Source organism: Pristiophorus japonicus, chromosome 2 (genome assembly GCF_044704955.1).
Source record: "Pristiophorus japonicus isolate sPriJap1 chromosome 2, sPriJap1.hap1, whole genome shotgun sequence".
Taxonomy (NCBI): domain Eukaryota; kingdom Metazoa; phylum Chordata; class Chondrichthyes; family Pristiophoridae; genus Pristiophorus; species Pristiophorus japonicus.
In genome coordinates this window covers 346951417-346972330 of record NC_091978.1, presented here as the reverse complement: position 1 = coordinate 346972330, position 20914 = coordinate 346951417, and the positions used below count along the sequence as shown (strand labels likewise).

The 20914-nt window shown below is 44.1% G+C and overlaps 1 protein-coding gene and 1 non-coding gene across 2 annotated transcripts in view; one reads left to right on the top strand and one right to left on the bottom strand.

Annotated features, from left to right (window-relative positions):
* The window catches only part of LOC139234844 (serine/threonine-protein phosphatase 2A 55 kDa regulatory subunit B gamma isoform), a 327896-nt gene that overhangs the window by 2020 nt on the left and 304962 nt on the right, over nt 1–20914 (bottom strand). Inside the window, exon 8 of the mRNA XM_070865591.1 lies at nt 17618–17709. Coding sequence (XP_070721692.1) covers nt 17618–17709 — 92 coding nt within the window. The remainder of the gene's footprint in view (nt 1–17617; nt 17710–20914) is intronic.
* Nucleotides 2265–2336, top strand: trnaf-aaa (transfer RNA phenylalanine (anticodon AAA)). The gene has a single exon. It is a non-coding gene; the product is annotated as a tRNA-Phe (tRNA).

The following is a 20914-nucleotide window of genomic DNA, read 5'->3' as shown; positions in this document are numbered from 1 at the left end:
TTTGTGTTCAATGTTACCGAGAGAAATTGGCTTTGCCTTCACTTTTGAACACTGGGAGAGAGCAACATTTTTTCCAGTCGGAGAGGCAAGGACACAGTCATTAAGCTTTGCGAATCAGATGCTGCATCTGTGCTGTAGCAACTAGTCTCGGGCGATAGTTGTAGCATGGATTCCAGCCTGGCATTTACCATTTATACAGCTGAGCTCAAACTGTTACTCTCCTGCCCAGGAAAATATACATGTGCAGCGGTGCTTCCCAGAGGATTTTTTTTTAATGAGAGAGAGTGCGGGCGGCAGCATGAGCTAAAATTTTGAATGAATCCCAACAGTCTTAAAAAAAAAATCTCCCAGAGGTCCAAGGGACCCCATGCACTTTTTAAACCCGGTTTGACATTGCACTGCAGTTATCTACCATGTACAATCAAACGTCTTACAGGGGGGAAACGGGGGAAGAGAGTCTCATATCACCACAGTCTGCAACAAGGCCAGGTTCAAATTCCAGATTTATACAGTAACTTATAACTAGATGGGGCTGGAGGAAAATCACAGCCAGTCTTACCCTGACCTTGTCAGACACACACGCGCGCTCAATTCCAAAAGCGGCCACAGGATTCCGATCAAGAGGGAGAACCTTGGCCTGCTTAATCGAGGTGTGCACGGGCTCACAGTAGCCCCCTCTTGCCATCTCAGCACAGAACTAAAATTGAGCTACCCGAGGCCAATGTGACCTGCACTCCGCAACTATTTATGACACAAATTTGAATCATCGGGCATGCCGCCATGCAGAATTATAAAATATTTTGGAATTACATCTTATTTCAATTTTAAGTGTATGCGATGATGAAATTAACATCTTAGTTCATGATATAGACAAATATTAATCTCCGTTACTGTTCACTAAACCACTTTGTTTCATTTAAAAATCATCATAGGCAGTCCCTCGAAATCGAGGAAGACTTGCTTCCACTCTAAAAGTGAGTTCTCAGGTGGCTGTACAGTCCAATACGGGAATTACAGTCTCTGTCACAGGTGGGGCAGACAGTGGTTGTGGAAAAGGGTGGGTGGGGAGCCTGGTTTACCACACGCTCCTTCCGCTGTCTGCGCTCGATTTCCGCATGCTCTCGGCGATGAGACGCGAGGTGCTCAGTGTCCTCTCGGATGCTCTTCCTCCACTTGGGGGCGGTCTTGGGCCAGGGATTCCCAGGTGTTGGTGGGGATGTTGCACTTTATCAGGGAGGCTTTGAGGGTGTCCTTGAAACATTTCCTCTGCCCACCTGGGGCTCGCTTGCCGTGTTGGAACCCCGAGTAGAGCGCTTGCTTTGGGAGTCTCGTGTCGGGCATGTGGATGATGTGGAGCTGTTCGAGCGTGGTCAGTGCTTCGACGCTGGGGATGTTGGCCTGAGCGAGAACACTGACATTGGTGCATCTATCCTCCCAGTGGATTTGCAGGATCTTGCAGGGGCAGCGCTGGTGGTACTTCTACAGCGCTTTAAGATGTCTACTATATATACTCCATGTCCCTGAGCCATATAGGAGGGCGGGTATCACTGTAGACCATAAAGCTTGGTGCCAGATTTGAGGTCTCGGTCTTCGAATAGTCTCTTCCTCAGGCGAGTGAAGGCTGTGCTGGTGCAATGAAGGCGGTGATGGACCTAGTCATCGACGTCTGTCCTTGCTGAAAGTAGGCTCCCGAGGCATGGAAAATGGTCCACGTTGTCCAAGGCCGTGCTGTGGATTTTGATGACTGGGGGGCAGTGCTGTGAGGCGGGGTCAGGTTGGTGGAGGACCTTTGTCTTACGGATGTTTAGTGTAAGGCCCATGCTTCCGTATGCCTCGGTGAATGTGTTGATGGGGCTTGGAGTTCAGCCTCTGAGTGTGCGCAGACGCAAGCGTCATCCACGTACTGTAGTTCGACGACAGAGGATGGGACGACCTTGGATCTAGCCTGGAGACGACGAAGGTTGAACAGGTTCCCATTGGTTCTATAGTTTAGTTCCATTCCAGCGGGGAGCTTGTTGAGAGCGAGATGAAACATTGCAGCAAAGAAGATCGAGAAGAGCGTTGGTGTGATGACCCTGGTCCGGATGTGGATTGGGTCTGTGGTGGATCCGTTGGTCAGGATCATGGCTCGCATGTCATTGTGGAGCAGGCGGAAGATGGTGACAAAGTTTTGAGGACAGCCGAAGCAGAGGAGGACACTCCATAGTCCCTCACGGTTGACAGTGTCCAAGGTCTTTGTGAGGGCAACGGTGGCCATGTACAAAGGCAAAATAGCTCAGTTGGAGAGCGTTAGACTAAAGATCTAAAGATCCCTGGTTCGATCCTGGGTTTCGGCAGTTTCTGGTTACTTTGTGTTTCATTCATTTAAAAAAAAACAGCACCTGGAACCACATTTTTCCTGAAGGCAGAAACTCATGCTGTAGTACAGTTCTACAAGTGCAGGTGACCCTCGAGTACAGTCCCCACCATTTATAATAGTTCACCAAATGCAATTTGCCCGCTATCCTGACGGCTGAGATCCTGTGTTGGGAGGATCATTTATCCTTTTTAAGAACAGATTTTAAAAGCTAGAGACTGTAATATGTTTGGCAATTAACTACATTTATTACGGTTTCAAAACATTCATCTTAAGACTACATACGGAGCAGTACACGCATTCCACATCTAGAAACATACATGTAAAGAACATCCTAGGGGTCATGAGTGTGCCAATCCAGGCCCCTGTTCACCTAGCTCTCCTTGAAGGTAGTTAAAGTTCCGACTGAGCTTCAGTGAGATGCATTCTGATACATTTCATTACGAGAACAAATGTGTATCATATATCATCATATATCCTCTTTGCACAACTGCTGTCATTCAATTTATCAGTTGTTGCGTCCTGTTGTATACACCCTTATCTCTTCCAATCATTATTGCAAAAGAAACCTTCGCTCTTATCTACACTGGCAATCAAAATTCCTTATTAAAACTCCCACCCTGCTGTGATAAAAAGCCTGTCTGATTCAGCACAAAGTTTAAACCAATTTGGTCTTTCTGTATTAAAATAATGTAAAAACATATCTATATTCTTACATCTTGGAGGTGGCCAGCAACGCGGCGCGACACATGAAATCCGTTATAGCAGATAAACATTGTACATTCATTCCGAAAATATAGAACCATTTAAAAGCTCATCAAAATGGTTAAACCTTAACTGCCACAATTTGCCTGTTTCTTATTTGAATGGTTAAAAGCAGAGACACTGTTGCTACTGCAGCAAGAGTGCATTTTCTGTGTATTTACCCAGATGATTTACCAAAATCAACCTCGTGTCCAAATGGAGAGACGGTAACCATGACTTGTTGCTGTCAATGTCCCATCACAAGGGCAGTGAGAGACCTATGTTTCTTTCAAGGCGTTGCTGCGCTATGAAGGGAATTGCACATGCCAATTTCTACACTTGGAGCTCAGACTTTCACAACACAGTGGCCTTCTTCAAATACTTACTCCAGGTTTGTTGTCAACCAGCCTGGGATTTCTGACAGCAACAAGGAATAACCAGCATGGAGAAGACATTGCACTTTAACAGCCCAAATTAGTCGGCGCGCCTAATGAGCTTTCAGTGACGACTTTGCAATTGATGCCGGTTAGAACCATTTGACCGATACAGGCGGCTGTCCGGCATAAGCGGGCTGAGGTATGTGGTGGGGACTGCGCCTAACCCAAGTGGCAGTTCTTAATGCAAGAGATCCTGAACAGTGATCATTACTGATGGCAGGAGCCATCACAACAAAGCTTGACTTTGTGCCCACAGATACAGTAGAGAAAATGGAAGTAATATAAAAGTCGGTTACACAAGGAACTAAAAAGAGAAGCAGAGTAAATCATCAATTCCCATTTGACATTTCACTAACAGAATGACACTGAACCTATCAATACAGAACTGACTTCATTCACTCTATAGCCACTTTTTCCTCATTTGTTTTCACCTTAAGATTGTAAAGTACGGCAAAAAAAATCAGCACTTGGTCCACAAGAAAATAACCACATACTCAATCATCAAGTAGGCACATTTCTCCTCCCAGTTTTTCCTGATTAATCTTTAAGTAGTGTTATCTGTTTTTATGTCCCCATGCTTGCTTTATTCAGTCACTTTCCCCATCCTGATACGCTGTACATTTGTGTACATCACTCTGCATGTTTCATGCCAGCATTCGTACCTGCTACTTCTCGCATTCTTGATATTATGATAATTAGTATAATTGCTATAAATATTCCCACCCCAGATATGAACCAATTTTAGACATTTAGGAAAATAAATGTAAATTATCTTGTGATAATAAAAAGCAAAGACTTGCATTTATATAGCGCCTTTCATGACCACCGGACGTCCCAAAGTGTTTTACAGCCAATGAATTACTTTTTTTTTTGAAGTGTAGTCACTGTCGTAGGAAACGCGGCAGCCAATTTGCACACAGCAAGCTCCCACAAACAGCAATGTGGTAATGACCATTTCATCTGATTTGTTATGTTGATTGAGGGATAAACATTGGCGAGGACACCGGGGATAACTCTTCATCTGAAAAGACCGTACCTCCAACAGTGCAGCACTCCTTCAGCACTGTACTGAAGTGTCAGCCTAGATCTTTGTGCTCAAGTCTCTGGAGTGGGGCATGAACCCACAACCTTCTGACTCAAATGAAAAACAATTTAATGAAGTCACAGCATTAACAATACCTAATAATTTTAACATCCAATAAGTTTCAATAGAATTAACACTACGCCTGTAAAAAAATTGCCTTGTATGGGAAAAACAAACTGCTATTCAAAGCAGCATTAAGCAACTAAACAGTGAAATACAGATGGAGATAACTGATCCGGAGTATCCTTGGTCTCTTCACCTAACTCTAGTAAATACTACTCAGGCCTTAAAAGGCATTATACTTCTCTCACAGGACTACTAACTTCCACCAATCACAAATTGAACACAAGAATCCTTAAGCAGATTCCTTCCTTTTACAAAAAAAAAATCACCATTCCTTTAAGTTAGTAACAGAATGATTATTGAGAAACATCTCCCTCACAATGCCAGGCCTAGGAGGCACCAGTCACTTCCTCAATTACTAGTTGAAAATTAAATAGAATAGACAAAGATAATGGCCCAGAATTTGCAGTCAGGATAACGGTGAACTATCGGCGAACTATCGGCGTTCGCCTTCATTCCAACTTTTAAACTGACCGCAGCTTCGAGATTTGGCACATGTGCATGCAGAAATCCCAAAGTTGCAGTTAGTCATTGACAGCTGTACTCCCTGCCCCTCAGAGTGTGTAATCAGCCAAAGCTTTGAAACTGATGAAACGTTTGGTGTTTCCACAGTACGTATGCTGTTAAATTCCCCACTAAAGGCTAGAGCTAAAATGTAAGAGTATAGAGTTGTAGCAGCAGAGCAGACAGATAGGTGGTCAAGAATGGAGATACTGTAGGTAGTGAATTGATCTGACACGTAAAATGGTCCAGATTAAGAGGGCTTATCAGTATTAGGAGGGTCTGAGGAATCGGTGAAGTTCCTCTATCTTACGGTATGGATTATAATTGCCTATTGTGTGTAACACTTGCTTATGTATGTAAAGCACACTTATAACAAATTAAGCCTGATGGTTAATGAACCATCCTTAACCTTAGTAACACATAAAAAGTCAGTAGAGGCCAACAGTTACAATACATAACATTTTGACTAGAAGTCTCTTGGGGAAGAGATAAGAAAGCCAGTGTTTTGAAACAGAGTTTCTTCAGGCGTCATAGGGACCAAGGCAAAGTTCACATCACTGAAGAAACACAATTAACATATGATGAGAGATGGACAGTTGCATGTACCACTCAGAGCCAGTCTGATAAGAGACGACAAATCAATGTAACTTCGCTGATAAGCAGTAAACCAACCGATGCTTTTGTGGGAGAAGCACACACTTCGGTTTGTTGTATAAACTGTGGGTGAGAACTATTATTCTGAGAAGGTTCACATTTAAACTTTTCTCTTGCATGTGCTCGAAATAAACTAGTTGTACCGAGGGTTTCGTTTGACTGATTCCGTGGTCATTATATGGGCGGGGGTGTCGATTCCTTATATCAGGGAGTCCACCTTTAAGGAGAGAAGTCTTCATTTAGCCCCTACACAAAGAGATTGGGTGTAACTGGGGTTTTGGCACCATTAAACAAATGTTAAGGGCCTGGAAAACTATTTTTAATTTTGTGCAGTGTGAAATTTGTCCATTTTAATAAAAAGTCTGTCCATCTGTATTTCAGGTTTGCCTTTTCTCCATGCGAGAGCCCCAATCTTTCTTTTGCATCCTCTAACATTTTTAATAAGTTTGAATTTTAAGAGCTTACTCACTTCCCTGTTAGCTGTCTGTGAGAATGCTGCCCTTTGATTGCTGCTTAGACAGCCTGTTGACGCCAGAGCAGTTCGCACAATGGAATCCCCGTTACCTTCCGTTGATTTGAATTGAAGGTCGGAAAAGCTGAAGTTTTCAACACAGGGATTGCGAGATCCTTGTGTGAAAGTATATTTCAGGGCCAGCAGCTTCGCTTCACTGCCGACTGTAAATTCCGGGCAAAATAAATAAAGATAGCTGACTATACCCGTTTCAAGCTTTTATTATTCAGTTAAGATGATGTAAAAAAACACTATATTGTCTGTGACCAGATTCCCAATGCTGACTGTGCTTCCTCCATGCTATGAATAATCCACATCCCCTTTAAAAGGACCCTTGTCTATAGTTTATGACATTAGCTGAACAATCAGATTTCTGCATTTTTCTGGTTTGCTGGGATCGTCAGTACACCATTATTGCAAGTTTTAGTTGTGTGTGAAAATATGTGATGGAATCTTGTTGAACTGTATCGATGTGAGAGATACAAAATTTGCTGAAGACCGGATTGTACATCACTGCTGGCAGAAATTTTTGAGATAATGGAAAGAAGCCAATGATTCAAAATGATTTAACAAAACCAGCATCATCTATTGCTCCAGAGAATTAAAAATAAAATACATTAAAATTCTATTGATCCTGAAGGCAAATAATCAGTACATATTTCATACAAAAAATAATATAAAGGTATAATAATAGCAACAAAATATACGATGTTTTTATTAGTGTGATTAACACTCCACAAGCATGTTTATAGCAATACAAGCACAGAGTGAAGATAGAAACATCAATTAAAAAAGCACTCTCTTTATCTGTGCGTATACCTCTTTGGTATTCTGCACCTGTAGGTTATGTTTTGACTATGATGCCAGGTAGCTTTACCCACTCATATTTTCTCCAAGAATTTAAAATGAGAGGTCTCATCTATCAGAATGGGCAGCTAACTATTATAGAACCAAATATGTTTGGTCATGGGTTTACCACAGTACAGAACTGAGGAAAACACAGTACACCATCATTAAAATATCTAGTTTTATTTACAATTTATTTACAATGGATTCATCACGTCTAGCAACTAACCAATAGTAAATCTTTTACCCGTCTCAAAACACTATAAAGTAACAGTTACTGTAAACAGCACTATAGGTCACAGCTACTCACCAAAACCAATGCATGTGAATGGTGTGTGAAAGGAATCCAATTTCACTAAAAAAAAGTATGATACTTTGCTTTAGTAAAAAGAAGTGGTTGAATGGCTACTTCCATTGACTATTGCTGTTATGTTCAGAATAAATTCACAGGACTATATCGCAAGCTCAAACTGTTGTGACCTTGTTCTCTTTATTCAGACTCTAGAGTGAGGAAGCAACATGGTGAATCAACTTTTATACCTGCTTGCCCCAGGGTGCACAGGTGACCCTTAGGTCTCCCACAGGTGTGCCCCCTAGTGGCAAGTCTGACATTTGTGCAAGGTCTACATACATACGTAACATCACTCCCCCCACCGCCCCCGCCAAAGTCTTATTGTGCAAGTTATTTGTAAATTGAGGTGATCTGGCGCCCGCGCCCCCTGGTCAATCGCCTGGGTTGAAGTCCTGACATGGTGGGTTCATCCTTGTGGTTGACGGCGAAGTTGATCGTGTTAGTGGGTCGCTGGGGGCCAGGTCCTTTCACAGTGGTTCCTGGTTATCTGTCGTTCGCAGTTTGGTCTTGGTCCAACTGCTTTATTCGTTAGCCCGGTACATGGTTTCACAATCAAACGCTCTGTTTTCATCACATACACTCCATTCCCCCCCTTGGCTAATGCGGCGCTAGCGGCCCAACTGGGGCCCTGAACATGGTCTACATTACTTATTCTGATGTCGCGTGGAGGGGCCGTGCACTTATGGTGCATTCTCTGCTGATGGCATGCGGAAGGCTCGATTCTGAGTGATTCTGGCTGGTGATTGCGTAACACCCAAAATAGCCAGGTCTGTAGGAAGTCTACCATGGTACACGTGGTGCGAGGTTTCGTGATTTGGGCGCTGACCCTGAGGCCTGGCAAGCCCAGGAGGGCCGCAATGACCTTGACACTTTCGGTAACGACAGGAGGCCTAGTGGTCCCCGTGGACATTGGGCCGTAGTATGGGGGCTCCGGACCACCGACTGTGTGTAGACGCCCTGCTTTGCTTTGCAACATTGGGATGGGTCTATCGTCTCTTGGGCGGATAGGTTGCCACATCCCGTCTAACAGTTCACCTTTGGCAGGCGGTGATGTGGGATCCTGGCTGGTCCAGATCCTAAGCTGGGGGGCCGTTACGGTTGACCCCTCGCTTTCTAGCACTTCCATGACCGCGAGTGGGTCTGCAGACTGCGCCGTTTCCACCCCGGTGGTGGGCAATGGTGGCCAACTGAGAGCATAGGTGCCGCTCTCTGTGCCTGGCCCGTGGCGGATCATGTTACAGTGCACAGTGTTGGACATTCTCGAAACAACACATCGATAATGCTGCCTCTGCTCTCCCAAGCTTGTGGGATGAGCAGCTTGTCTGACTCGAGCACATATTGGGACACCCTTTGGTACATCTCTTTAGTCCCGTGAACACAGGCTGCTGCTTTGTTTAACTTATTTGATACATGTTCAATCGTTTGGGGCTCGCCCGTTCCTTTTGCTTGCTGCACAACACTCCCGACCCCGTGCGGTAACATCTCAATTGCTACGAATACTTTGTTGGATACATATACGACCGGTTCGTGTTCGCCCACTACTTTGGCTTGTTGTAAGGTACCCCCAACCCCATACAATGGTACATCATTGGCCGTGAAAGACTGCTCGCAAGGGTTACATGGTGCACACAATTTAATTGAGCGTAGTGGGTTCCTGGCCTTCACCACGGCTGCCCCTTTACCTTTTCCCCAAACCCAGTCGTCTTCCTTGCTGGGCGACACATTCCTCAGTTCCATTGCGGCGACCTTCCGTGGCCTCGGCGTCCTCTCGTCCCGTGGCCGTGATGCCAACTGCCGTGATCTTCCTCCCCAGGTATTTTGCCTCTAGAAGACGCATTCGGATCATTATGACCGGAGTAACACTCCGCATGGTCAACCTGGAGTCTCTTCCATCGTCACGAAAGGGTCGGCGGTTTCGGGTGATGGGTTCCGCGCCTGTACCACTGCTCGGTTGAACTTTACCTCCTCATGATTGTGATGAGTGGCCTGTGCCTCGGGGATCTGCACCTCGATGACTGGTTTAGCTGGAAGTGGGGGTTTGCTCAGCCTTTGGGAAAGGGAGACCTCATTCGCCGGAGAAGGTGCGCAGAGGTCTTCCCAGTTCCATCGAATCTTCCCCATCCACCTCCTGCCATGCAGCGTTGGCCCATCACCTGAAACAATCCACAGTGGTAAATCATGCACTGCTCTCTCATGGAATACTCTTATGTCCGCATTACCAATAACTGGTATCAGTTCCTTGGTGTGGGTGCGCAGCTTTGCCTGAATCGGGATCAGCTCAGGTCGGTGTGCTTCGTCGCTCCACAGCCTCTCGAATGCTTTCTGGCTCATAACTGATTGACTCGTCACTGTGTCTAGTTCCATGGAGATTGAAGCACCGATAAGTTCAACTTTTAACATTATCGGAGGGCTTTTGGTGGTGAAGGTGTGTATCCCATATATTTCCTCTTCATCCTCAGTTGCCTCTCCTGCTCGTTCATCGTGATCCTTGCTGGATCGGTCATCCTCTCCTGTCTCTGCCACGTGGTGAGTCAGAGATCGTTTGCTGGAGGTGCTCCATTGTTCCACAGCCCTTGCACACATAGGGCTTGAATCTACATTGAAGAGCTCTATGGCTGCCCCCTCAGCGCCAACATGGTGTTAATGGATACGCATTCACGCCCCACGGCGGACTCTGATTCACTCTGGGCCTAGGTCTGTCCTCTGCAACGTATGGGCCCTGCCCTGTGCCGTTCTGCCTGCTGCAAACATTATTTTGTGCACGATGCTCGCTGGTGAGCTTCGATTCTGTGAAGATATCTGTTTCATGTTATCACTCGTGAATAGGAAGGCTTCGGCTATCGTGATGGCCTTGCTCAGATCTAGGGATTTGGCAGAATAGCAGTTTGCAAAGGATGACCTCGTGGCCAATTCCAAGCACAAAAATGTCCCGCAACATTTCCCTCAAGGATCCTGCAAAGTCGCACTACCCCGCAAGGCGTCTTAGGTCGACGACAAAACTCGCCATGTTCTGGCCCTCAGAGCGAAGGTGCGTGTAAAAGCAGTACCTGGCCATCAGGATGTTCAACTTTGGCTTGAGATGTTCCTTGGCCAGCGTACACAGCTCTGCCTAAGATTTCTCTGTTATTTTGACCGGTGCCAGCAAATTTTTAAGGAGGTCATATACCGATGACCCACATACAGTGAGGAGAACTGGTCGCCGTCTCAGACTTGTCCAATTCATTGGCCACGAAGTATTGGTCGAGGCACTCAACGAAGGCTTCCCAATCATCACCCTCAACACATCTCACAAGAATACCAATGGCAGCCATTAACACATCAAAGTTCGTAATCCCATCCTTGTCGCCAATTTGTTATGGTCAGAATAAATTTACAGGACAAGCTCAAACTGTTGTGACTTTGGTCTCTTTATTCAGACTCTAGAGTGAGAAAGCAGCATGGTGAATCACCTTTTATACCTGCTTGCCCCAGGGTGCACAGGTGACCTTTAGGTCTCCCACAGGTGTGCTCCCTAGTGGCAAGTCTTACATTTGGGTAAGGTCTACATACATACATAACAATTGACTTCCGAGCCCATTCTTCCTCAGAAGCTGGACTAAAGGGACAGTTTTAGTGTCTATAGTTTGAATACATTAATTACACTCTATTACACCCCCAAATGAATAGCCACCTGTTCATTGGAAAGATGCAATCTTCTGGGCAATATAATGACTATGGAGCTGCCACGTAAAATTATGACTGAGTTAATAATTTTCATCTTTATGAAAATGAAGAGAGAAGGAGGTGTTTCTAAATTAGATAAAAGTAAAGGGCGGGGGTGAATGACCTCGGCTGTTTTGTTGAAGTCCCACTGTAACAGTTTGGAAAATGGCTGCGACATGTATATGTGAGATCCCAATCTTCTTTGGGAACTCTCACTTGGCTTTTGTACAGAGCAGAGCCTCCCCAACCCTTACAGGGGCACATGAAGAAGGGGAAAGGCCCGAGACTTCACGTGTTGGGAATTCGATCTTCCGGCGACCCATAATGTCGCCAGCACACCCAGTGGCACGAGTCATACTATCCTCAAGAAGGGTGGAACTGAGCCCCACTGGGATGGAAGAGGCTGTGCCTGGGCGAGGGAAGTGGCCTGGATTCCTGAAGATGGTGAGAATTATTTATAAAGTTTTATGCTCAACCACTTTAAAGGGGACCAAGGGAAGGAATGCATGGGGTCTCTGAAGGTGGGGGTCTGAGTTACTCCCTGATCCCAGCCAGGCACCGGAGCCGCCCAAGCTGTGCTCATACAGGTACAGAAGCCTGGTGGCCCCATGCAAATGAGATGTCTTCATACTGACTCTGAAAACTCCAGCAGGGTCAGTACAGGAGGGCTCCAGCAGGCATGCTCCCTGCTGTAATGGCCAGGATCACGGTCTGCACATTATTAGGATCACAAAGTTGACATTTTTGTAGTTTTAGAAAAAAAAGAGAAAATTGATCACGTCCTGTGTGTATTTGCACAGTGCACTCACTTCAGGCCTTTGGTTTTGTCACTGGGATAAGAGAGCTGCATTTAGTCGTCTAAGTGCACAGAGTCAACTCATGGATGCTGGCCTTCCACATTCTGTAATAAATAAGATCAAGTTGAAAAGCAGCCATATGTTGGACAAGAATGAACTCGGACCAGTCCTGCTCACCTGTAATGGAAAGTAATGTAGCAAGGCTTGTTGAAGTTTGGGAGCAGGTTATTGCTTCCCAATGAATTCTAGAGGTTGCAAGGCGAACAAAGTTTAAGAGGGAAAACACTAAAGTACCATGCAACAAAGTAAGCATTAATCTGGAAAGACAGCAGAGTTTACAAGAAGGAAATTAAGGAGCCTGCTCCATCCCCAACATTTTTACCCAGAGCCTTCTCGCTCCCTGGCACTTAAAAAAAATTTCAGCTAAGAATTATTCACATCATATTTGACAACCTTCCCACAGTTCATGAAAGGTGAATATCTATGAGTAAACTATTAGACTGAACGTTTGTTCTTCTTGTGACTTTTCGCTGCCAGTTGGCATAATACATTGGTTCAGTGTACTTTTCTTTTCTGTAATTGCTTTCTATATTTAACAATAACCTAATTTTCCACAATTCTAATTTGATGATAAATATACTGCTGTGATGGGTTCATGTTCCGACACTGCAGCATAAGATTAAAGTTGCCGTTGCTCGTATCTATGCCCAGATGACAAATGTATCCCATATGTGTCCAATATAAATCACTTCTTTAGATCTGTATTCAGTCTGTTGATTACAGCGAGAGTACATCAATCAAATTCTAATCACATTTGCTATAGAACTTAATAAGAAACCTTTGCTGCATGGTTCTGTCAGTAGCAGTTAATGTACTCTTGTCCTCAGTTATTCTAATATTTTTGCACCAATTCGTCTCGCATCCCAGTTTAAAAAATATGTTGGGGGAAAAAAATGTGTGCGCGCCAACAGAATTGCAGATGTCAGGTTGCAGGATACAAGCTGCTGGTATCCTCACACTTTATCCTTCTTCTTGCATTCACCTTTTACTTTCCCGCCCTCACCATAACTGCACCCTTGTGTCTTCCTCATAGAAACATAGAAAATAGGTGCAGGAGTAGGCCATTCGGCCCTTCGAGCCTGCACCACCATTCAACAAGATCATGGCTGATCATTTGCCTCAGTACCCCTTTCCTGATTTCTCTTGATCCCTTTAGCCATAAGGGCCATATCTAACTCCCTCTTGATTATATCCAACGAACTGGCATCAACAACTCTCTGCAGTAGAGAATTCCACAGGTTAACAACTCTCAGTGAAGAAGTTTCTCCTCATCTCGGTCCTAAATGGTTTATCCCTTATCCTTCGACTGTGACCCCTGGTTCTGGACTTTCTCAACATCGGGAACATTCTTCCTGCATCTAACCTGTCCAATCCCGTCAGAATTTTATATATTTCTATGAGATCACCTCTTATTATTCTAAATTTCAGTGAATATAAGCCCAGTCGATCCAGTCTTTCTTCATGTGTCAGTCCTGATATCCCGGTGAAGGCTGGTGAACATTTGCTGCACTCCCTCAATAGCAAGAATGTCCTTCCTCAGATTAGGAGACCAAAACTGTGCACAATATTCACGGTGTGGCCTCACCAAGGCCCTGTACAACTGCAGCAAAACTTCCCTGCTCCTATACTCAAAGCCTCTCACTATGAAGGCCAACATGCCATTTGCCTTCTTCACCGCCTGCTGTACCTGCATGTCAACTTTCAATGACTGATGTACCATGACACCCAGGTCTCATTGCATCTCCCCTTTTCCTAATCTGTCACCATTCAGAAAATTCTGCTTCCTGTTTTTGCCCCCAAAGTGGATAACCTCACTTTTATCTAAATTATACTGTATCTGCCATGCATTTGCCCACTCACCTAATCTGTCCAAGTCACCCTGCAGCCTCTTAGCATCTCCTCACAGCTCACACTGCCACCCAGCTTAGTGTCATCTGCAAACTTGGAGATATTATATTCCAATCTTTCATCTAAATCATGAATGTATATTGTAAATAGCTGGGGTCCCAGCACTGAACCTTGCGGTACCCCACTAGTCACTGCCTGCCATTCTGAAAAGGACCCGTTTATTCCTACTGTTTGCTTCCTGTCTGCCAACCAGTTCTCTATCCACATCAGTACATTACCCCCAATACCATGTGCTTTAATTTTGCACACTAAATCTCTTGTGTGGGACCTTGTCAAAAGCCTTTTGAAAGTCCAAATACACCACATCCACTGGTTCTCCCTTGTCCACTCCACTAGTTACATCCTCAAAAAATTCAAGAAGATTTGTCAAGCATGATTTCCTTTTCATAAATCCACGCTGACTTGGACTGATCCTATCACTGGTTTCCAAATGCGCTGCTATTACATCTTTACTAATTGTTTCTAACATTTTCCCCACTACCAATGTCAGGCTATAATTCCCTGTTTTCTCTCTCCCTCCGTTTTTAAAAAGTGAGGTTACATTAGCTACCCTCCAATCCATAGGAACTGATCCAGAGTCTATAGAATGTTGGAAAATGACCACCAATGCATCCACTATTTCTAGGGCCATTTCCTTAAGTACTCTGGGATTCAGACTATTAGGCCCTGGGGATTTATCAGCCTTCAATCCCTGGGAGTGTCAAATCAAGAAGATTGATTTGACACTCCCAGCCACTAGCTCAAGGTTAATCAGCAAGCCCATTTGCAGTGTCCCCCACTAGAAGTCAGCAGCCTTCCACCGGCCTTGCTGCAACCACTGGGGTTGCACTACATGACATCAGTAGGATAGGCAAAGGCACACACAAGACAGTCACTATGAGAATGCATAAGGGTGATGAGTTGATTTCTTGATGTCATATTGGATGGATAGATGGATGTATAAAGTTGGATTGGAAACTTTGCTTTGTGGTGGCTTTTATTTCAGCATCATGGCCAAGAGGATGCTGTGATGGTCAGTAACAGAGGGAAGGTAAGGTGTTGGACTAATGTTAAAAGGGGTATTGGGCTTGTGGTCACTAGGACTGCAGGATGATGATTCCATCCCGGATATCAAAGGGACTGTATTCCGTCTGCTCTCTCCTCTTCGGCTTCCTTCTCTTCTGTGTCTTCCTCTTCTCTCTGCAAGTGAATGCTGTAAATCTGAAATATCTGCATAAGATGCTGGAAATACTCAGCAGCTCAGGCAGCATCTTGACCTGAGACATGAACTCTGTTTCTCTCTCCACGAATATTGCCTGACCTGTTGAGAATTTGCAGCATTTTCTGTCTTGTCAGAGGCCTTCTTTTACCATCCGAGGCCTTGCAAGCGTCCAGCAACAGCACTCCCTACACCTTGATGTAACAGGGAATCAATACAAAAGGAATGCTGTACAAGACCTTCGCGCATCAGGGTTTCAAAACAACTCCAAGCTGTTGGGACGCCTTAGCTATTCCACCTCAAGCAACATATCATGGCAACCTATCCATTCTTGAAATTTGAGATATTCCACAGTTAATGAACATCCAGCCATATCAGTGAGCTTAACACGATCACATTTGCTTGCACGAACAGATCTGTCTACAATAGACAAACGCTTGCCACAACATTTTCAGTTGTGAAAACCTGGGGCATTTCCTCGCGTCAAAAATAATAAGCGCAGTTAAAAGCAGTAAGCAGTGATCATCACATGGGCCGCAGTGACCATGACACAGGCCTCATAATAGTGGCTGAGGCCAGTCAGCAGTTTGTTAGTCTACTCTTGGAGCTGGGAGCTGGTTCACATCCTGGTTAATTTAAAGCAGAGAAGGGGATAAAGCATTTACACAAAAAGTAGGCTATTATATCCCCAAATGGAGCACATAAATGGCAAGTCACAGAGCTTATGGAAAAACATTTTTAAAAGCCAGTAGCATTTCCCAAATTGCAAATAAAAATGTTATTTGAAAACAAGTTCTGTATTTTATATTTTTGAACATTATGAGCACCTGTGTATTATTGTATCCTACTGTGTTGTAATGGTCTCGCTAATGAATAATTTAGCTATAGCTGTAACTGAAGCAATTGTTTCACAACTTGAAGCAGATTCAAAGACTATTAAGATAATAGTGCATCAGCATTTCATTCCAATGCTGTGAATTAGAGCATCACAGGTTAAGCAATATATTTCTTCTTTGTTGGTCAAGTAAGGAACCCAAAAATAAGTTTTGCTTTGCAGTATTTGCCTTGCAAAATAATTGCTTTTCTTTCATGGCTCCAATGAAGAGAATCCAAAATGAAATGTACACTTGGATACTCTGGATTACCTTTAATTCTCTTCAGTGTCCATTCCACCTTCTCCTTAATGCCGCTAACTTGAATACTGTTCCTGTTTGAGACTTTTTCCGCACACGCGCATTGCCGTGCACATACAACATCCTCACATAATGCAGAGTAGCCCATACAGTCGATGAGATTTTTTTTGTGCCACTGTACAAGATTAGAATTCTTGGCTGGGGTTGAGTTGGGTGGGAGAAATACTGACTGTGAGAATGAGATCTTAATTTCATATTAGAAAAAACAAATTCACTTGCATTTATATAGTGCCTTTCACATTTTCAGGACATCTCAAGGTGCTTTACATCCAATGAATTACTTTTGAAGTGTGGTAAGTAAACAAGGCAGCCAATTTTCACACATCAAGGTTCCACAAACAGCAATAATACGAATGATCATTAATCTCTTTAGGTGGTGTTGATTGAGGAATAAATGTTGGCCAGGACAGCAGGAGAATTACCCTTTTCTTCTTCAAATAGTGCCTCGAGACATTTTACATCCTTGAGGGGGCAGCCAAGCCTTTAGTTTTCATGTTTCCTCCGTAAGATGGCACCTTCAACAATGCAGCAAGCCCTCAATGCAGCACTTAAGTGTCGGTCTAAATTACATGCTCAAGTCCTGCAGTGGGACTTGAACCTACAGTCTTCTGACTTAGCCAAGAGTGCTACCAGACATGTGAGCAATCCACTGAATGCTGCCGGATTGGTAAGCCTGCACATGCATGAAATAAAAGCAGATAACCCCCCCCCCCCCATCACGCCCGCCCGGCCAGCCCTCAGCTCGGACATGTAGTCTCGCCACAAGTAGATTCCAACAAGGAGCAGCAGACTGGCATCTGTCCTGCTCAGTATAACTGTGACACCTGAACAGACCTTATTAATGTGGCATGGTTGGCTTCCACTTGCCAATAGGCCCCCAGCAAAGTCCCATTGTAAGTTTGAAGTTAATTTTTTTTAAACTACTAGACCTATAGCCTGCAAAAGGTAAGGTTACAAATTCTTGGGGATCATGAAAAATTCTCCTAATGCAATGTTGTGACTCTACCACGACTTATTTCAGAAGTCTAATGATAATACAGAATTCAGAGTTCCTGACAACTGAGGAAAACTCAACCAGCACTGGAAGAGCAAAGCAACCAGTTTATTAAACAGTCTCTAGAATTAAACGAAGAATCAGAGCTACTGACCTGTCTGAGCCATTCCATGCACATTCAAATTTGTCAAAGATGCAGTCGTTCTCATAGAGAGAGCAAAGCTTACTCCGGAGGTAATCATGAACCTGTTTATAAACAAAAATTAGCAACATTAAAATTAAGCAATTGAAAGAATACCATAGCAACAGTAAATTACTAGTAATTAGCAACATAATGGAAGCACAAGATTTTAAACCAATTACAATTAACACAATCAAAGTATAATCAATACATTTCTTCTCACGTGGAATACATCACTGCCAAAAATCAGCGCCCAATTTGAATGCTTCAAATTGACCATCATAGCAATTTTAGACAATTCTTTCTGTGCTGAAGTGTGCAATTACCATCAACTGTTCTGCTCATTAGGAATTTCCTGAAAATGTAACTATGCTCTTAGGATATTAAAACAGCTTTTTATAACTGTAAATGTACATCAGACATAAGCCACACTGACAGTGAATGACCATTAGAGATACAATATACACAATGTACGTTAGATCGGTCAGGCTGACCATGAATGTAAAGTAGATAGAAACTAGATCAACAGTGAATATAATGTAGAGGTAAGGGGGCGGGTGGGAGGGGGATGTACCAGTAAATGTACATTAGATAGAATGCAGACTGTATCAGTAAATGCGTGTTAGATAGAATGCAGACTGTACCAGTAAATGCACATTAGTTAGAATGCAGACTGTACCAGTAAATGCACATTAGTTAGAATGCAGACTGTACCAGTAAATGCACATTAGAGAGAATGTAGACTGTATCAGTAAATGTACATTAGATAGAATGCAGACTGTACCAGTAAATGCACATGAGAGAATGTAGACTGTACCAGTAAATGCACATTAGAGAGAATGTAGACTGTATCAGTAAATGTACATTAGATAGAATGCAGACTGTACCAGTAAATGCACATTAGATAGAATGCAGACTGTATCAGTAAATGTACATCAGATAGAATGCAGACTGTACCAGTAAATGCACATTAGATAGAATGCAGGCTGTACCAGTAAATTCACATTAGATAGAATGCAGACTGTACCAGTAAATGCACATTAGATAGAATGCAGATTGTACCAGTAAATGCACATTAGATAGAATGCAGACTGTACCAGTAAATGCACATTAGATAGAATGCAGACTGTACCAGTAAATGCACATTAGATAGAATGCAGATTGTACCAGTAAATGCACATTAGATAGAATGCAGATTGTACCAGTAAATGCACATTAGATAGAATGCAGATTGTACCAGTAAATTCACATTAGATAGAATGCAGACTGTACCAGTAAATTCACATTAGATAGAATGCAGACTGTACCAGTAAATGCACCTTAGATAGAATGCAGACTGTATCAGTAAATGCACATTAGATAGAATGCAGACTGTACCAGTAAATGCACATTAGATAGAATGTAGACTATCAATAAATGCGTGCTAGTTAGAATGCAGACTGCATCAGTAAATGCACATTAGATAGAATGCAGACTGTAGCTGTAAATGTACATTAGATAGAATGCAGACTGTACCAGTAAATTTACATTCGATAGAATGCAGACTGTATCAGTAAATGCACATTAGATAGAATGTAGACTATCAATAAATGCGTGCTAGATAGAATGCAGACTGCATCAGTAAATGCACATTAGATAGAATGCAGACTGTACCTGTAAATGTACATTAGATAGAATGCAGACTGTACCAGTAAATGTACATTAGATAGAATGCAGACTGTATTAGTAAATGCACAAAGATAGAATGCAGACTGTACCAGTAAGTGTGTGCGAGATAGAATGCAGACTATTGTGTTCCGAACACAGATGAGGCTGCACACAGGGAGGTTAAAGTAACAGTGACCTCAGTCTTTATTAAGACACTCCAGAGTGAGGAACAGGCCTTGGGGGCCGGCTTATATACAGTGCTCCCAAGGGATGCTGGGATCCCTTGGGACTTCAGGGGATGAGCTCCCTGGTGGTGGAACATGAGAATGCATGCTTTACAGATACATAACATCACTTCCCCCCCACCGCCCCCCCCCCCCCAAAGTCAAAGTGAAAACTATTTACAAGGTGAGGCAGTCAGGAGCCTTTCTTTCCCTGGTGGACCGCCTTGGTACAAATTTCTGTTCTGGTGTGTTGGCTGTACCCTTGCTGGGCTGGCGTGTTGTTGGCCCTGCAGGGTTGCTAGGTTAGCCTGGCCTTGCTGGGCTGTTGGGTGTGATGGGTTCGATTTCCTGGTCCGGCATGGTGTTGTTGATCTTTTGGACTCGAAAAAGGTGGTGTCTGCTGTTCAGAGCGGTCTGTGAACCGCAGCCTCGTTTGGTCCAGGTGCTTTCTGCAAATTTATCCATTGTGGAGTTTGACTACAAACACCCTATTCCCTTCTTTAGCTATCACTGAGCCCGTGATCCACTTGGGACCATGTCCATAGTTTAGCACATATACAGGGTCAGTCAGATCAATTCTCCGTGACACAGTGGCGCGACCATCGTTTACATTTTGTTGCTGCCGCCTGCTCTCTACCTGATCATGCAGGTTAGGGTGAACCAGCGAGAGTCTGGTTTTAAGAGTCCTTTTCATGAGTAGCTCAGTCAGGGGCACCCCTGTGAGCGAGTGGGGTCTCGTGCGGTAGCTGAGCAGTACTCGGGACAGGCGGGTTTGGAGTGAGCCTGTTTGATGATTTGTACTGCCCGCTCTGCCTGCTCGTTTAAGGCTCTGTTTGATGGTTTGTACTGCCCGCTCTGCCTGCCCATTGGAGGCTGGTTTAAACGGGGCCGAGGTGACATGTTTGATCCCATTGCGGGTCATGAATTCTTTAAATTCGGCACTGGTGAAACATGGCCCGTTGAAACTGACCAGTAGGTCAGGCAGGTCGTGGGTGGCAAACATGGCCCTCAGGCTTTCAATGGTGACGGTGGCGGTGCTTCCCGACATTATTTCACATTCAATCCATTTTGAAAAAGCATCCACCACCACCAGGAACATTTTACAGAGAAACGGGCCTGCATAGTCAACATAGATCCTCGACCATAGTCTGGAGGGCCAGGATCACAAACTTAATGGTGCCTCTCTGGACGCATTGCTCAACTGAGCTAATACGCTGCATTGCCGTACAGTGGACTCTAAGTCAGAGTCAATACCGGGCCACCACACGTGGGATCTGGCTATCGCTTTCATCATTACTATACCCGGGTGTGTGCTGTGGAGATCCAAGATAAACGTCTCCCTGCCCTTTTTTGGTAACACTACATGGTTATCCCACAGCAGGCAGTCTTCCTGAATGGA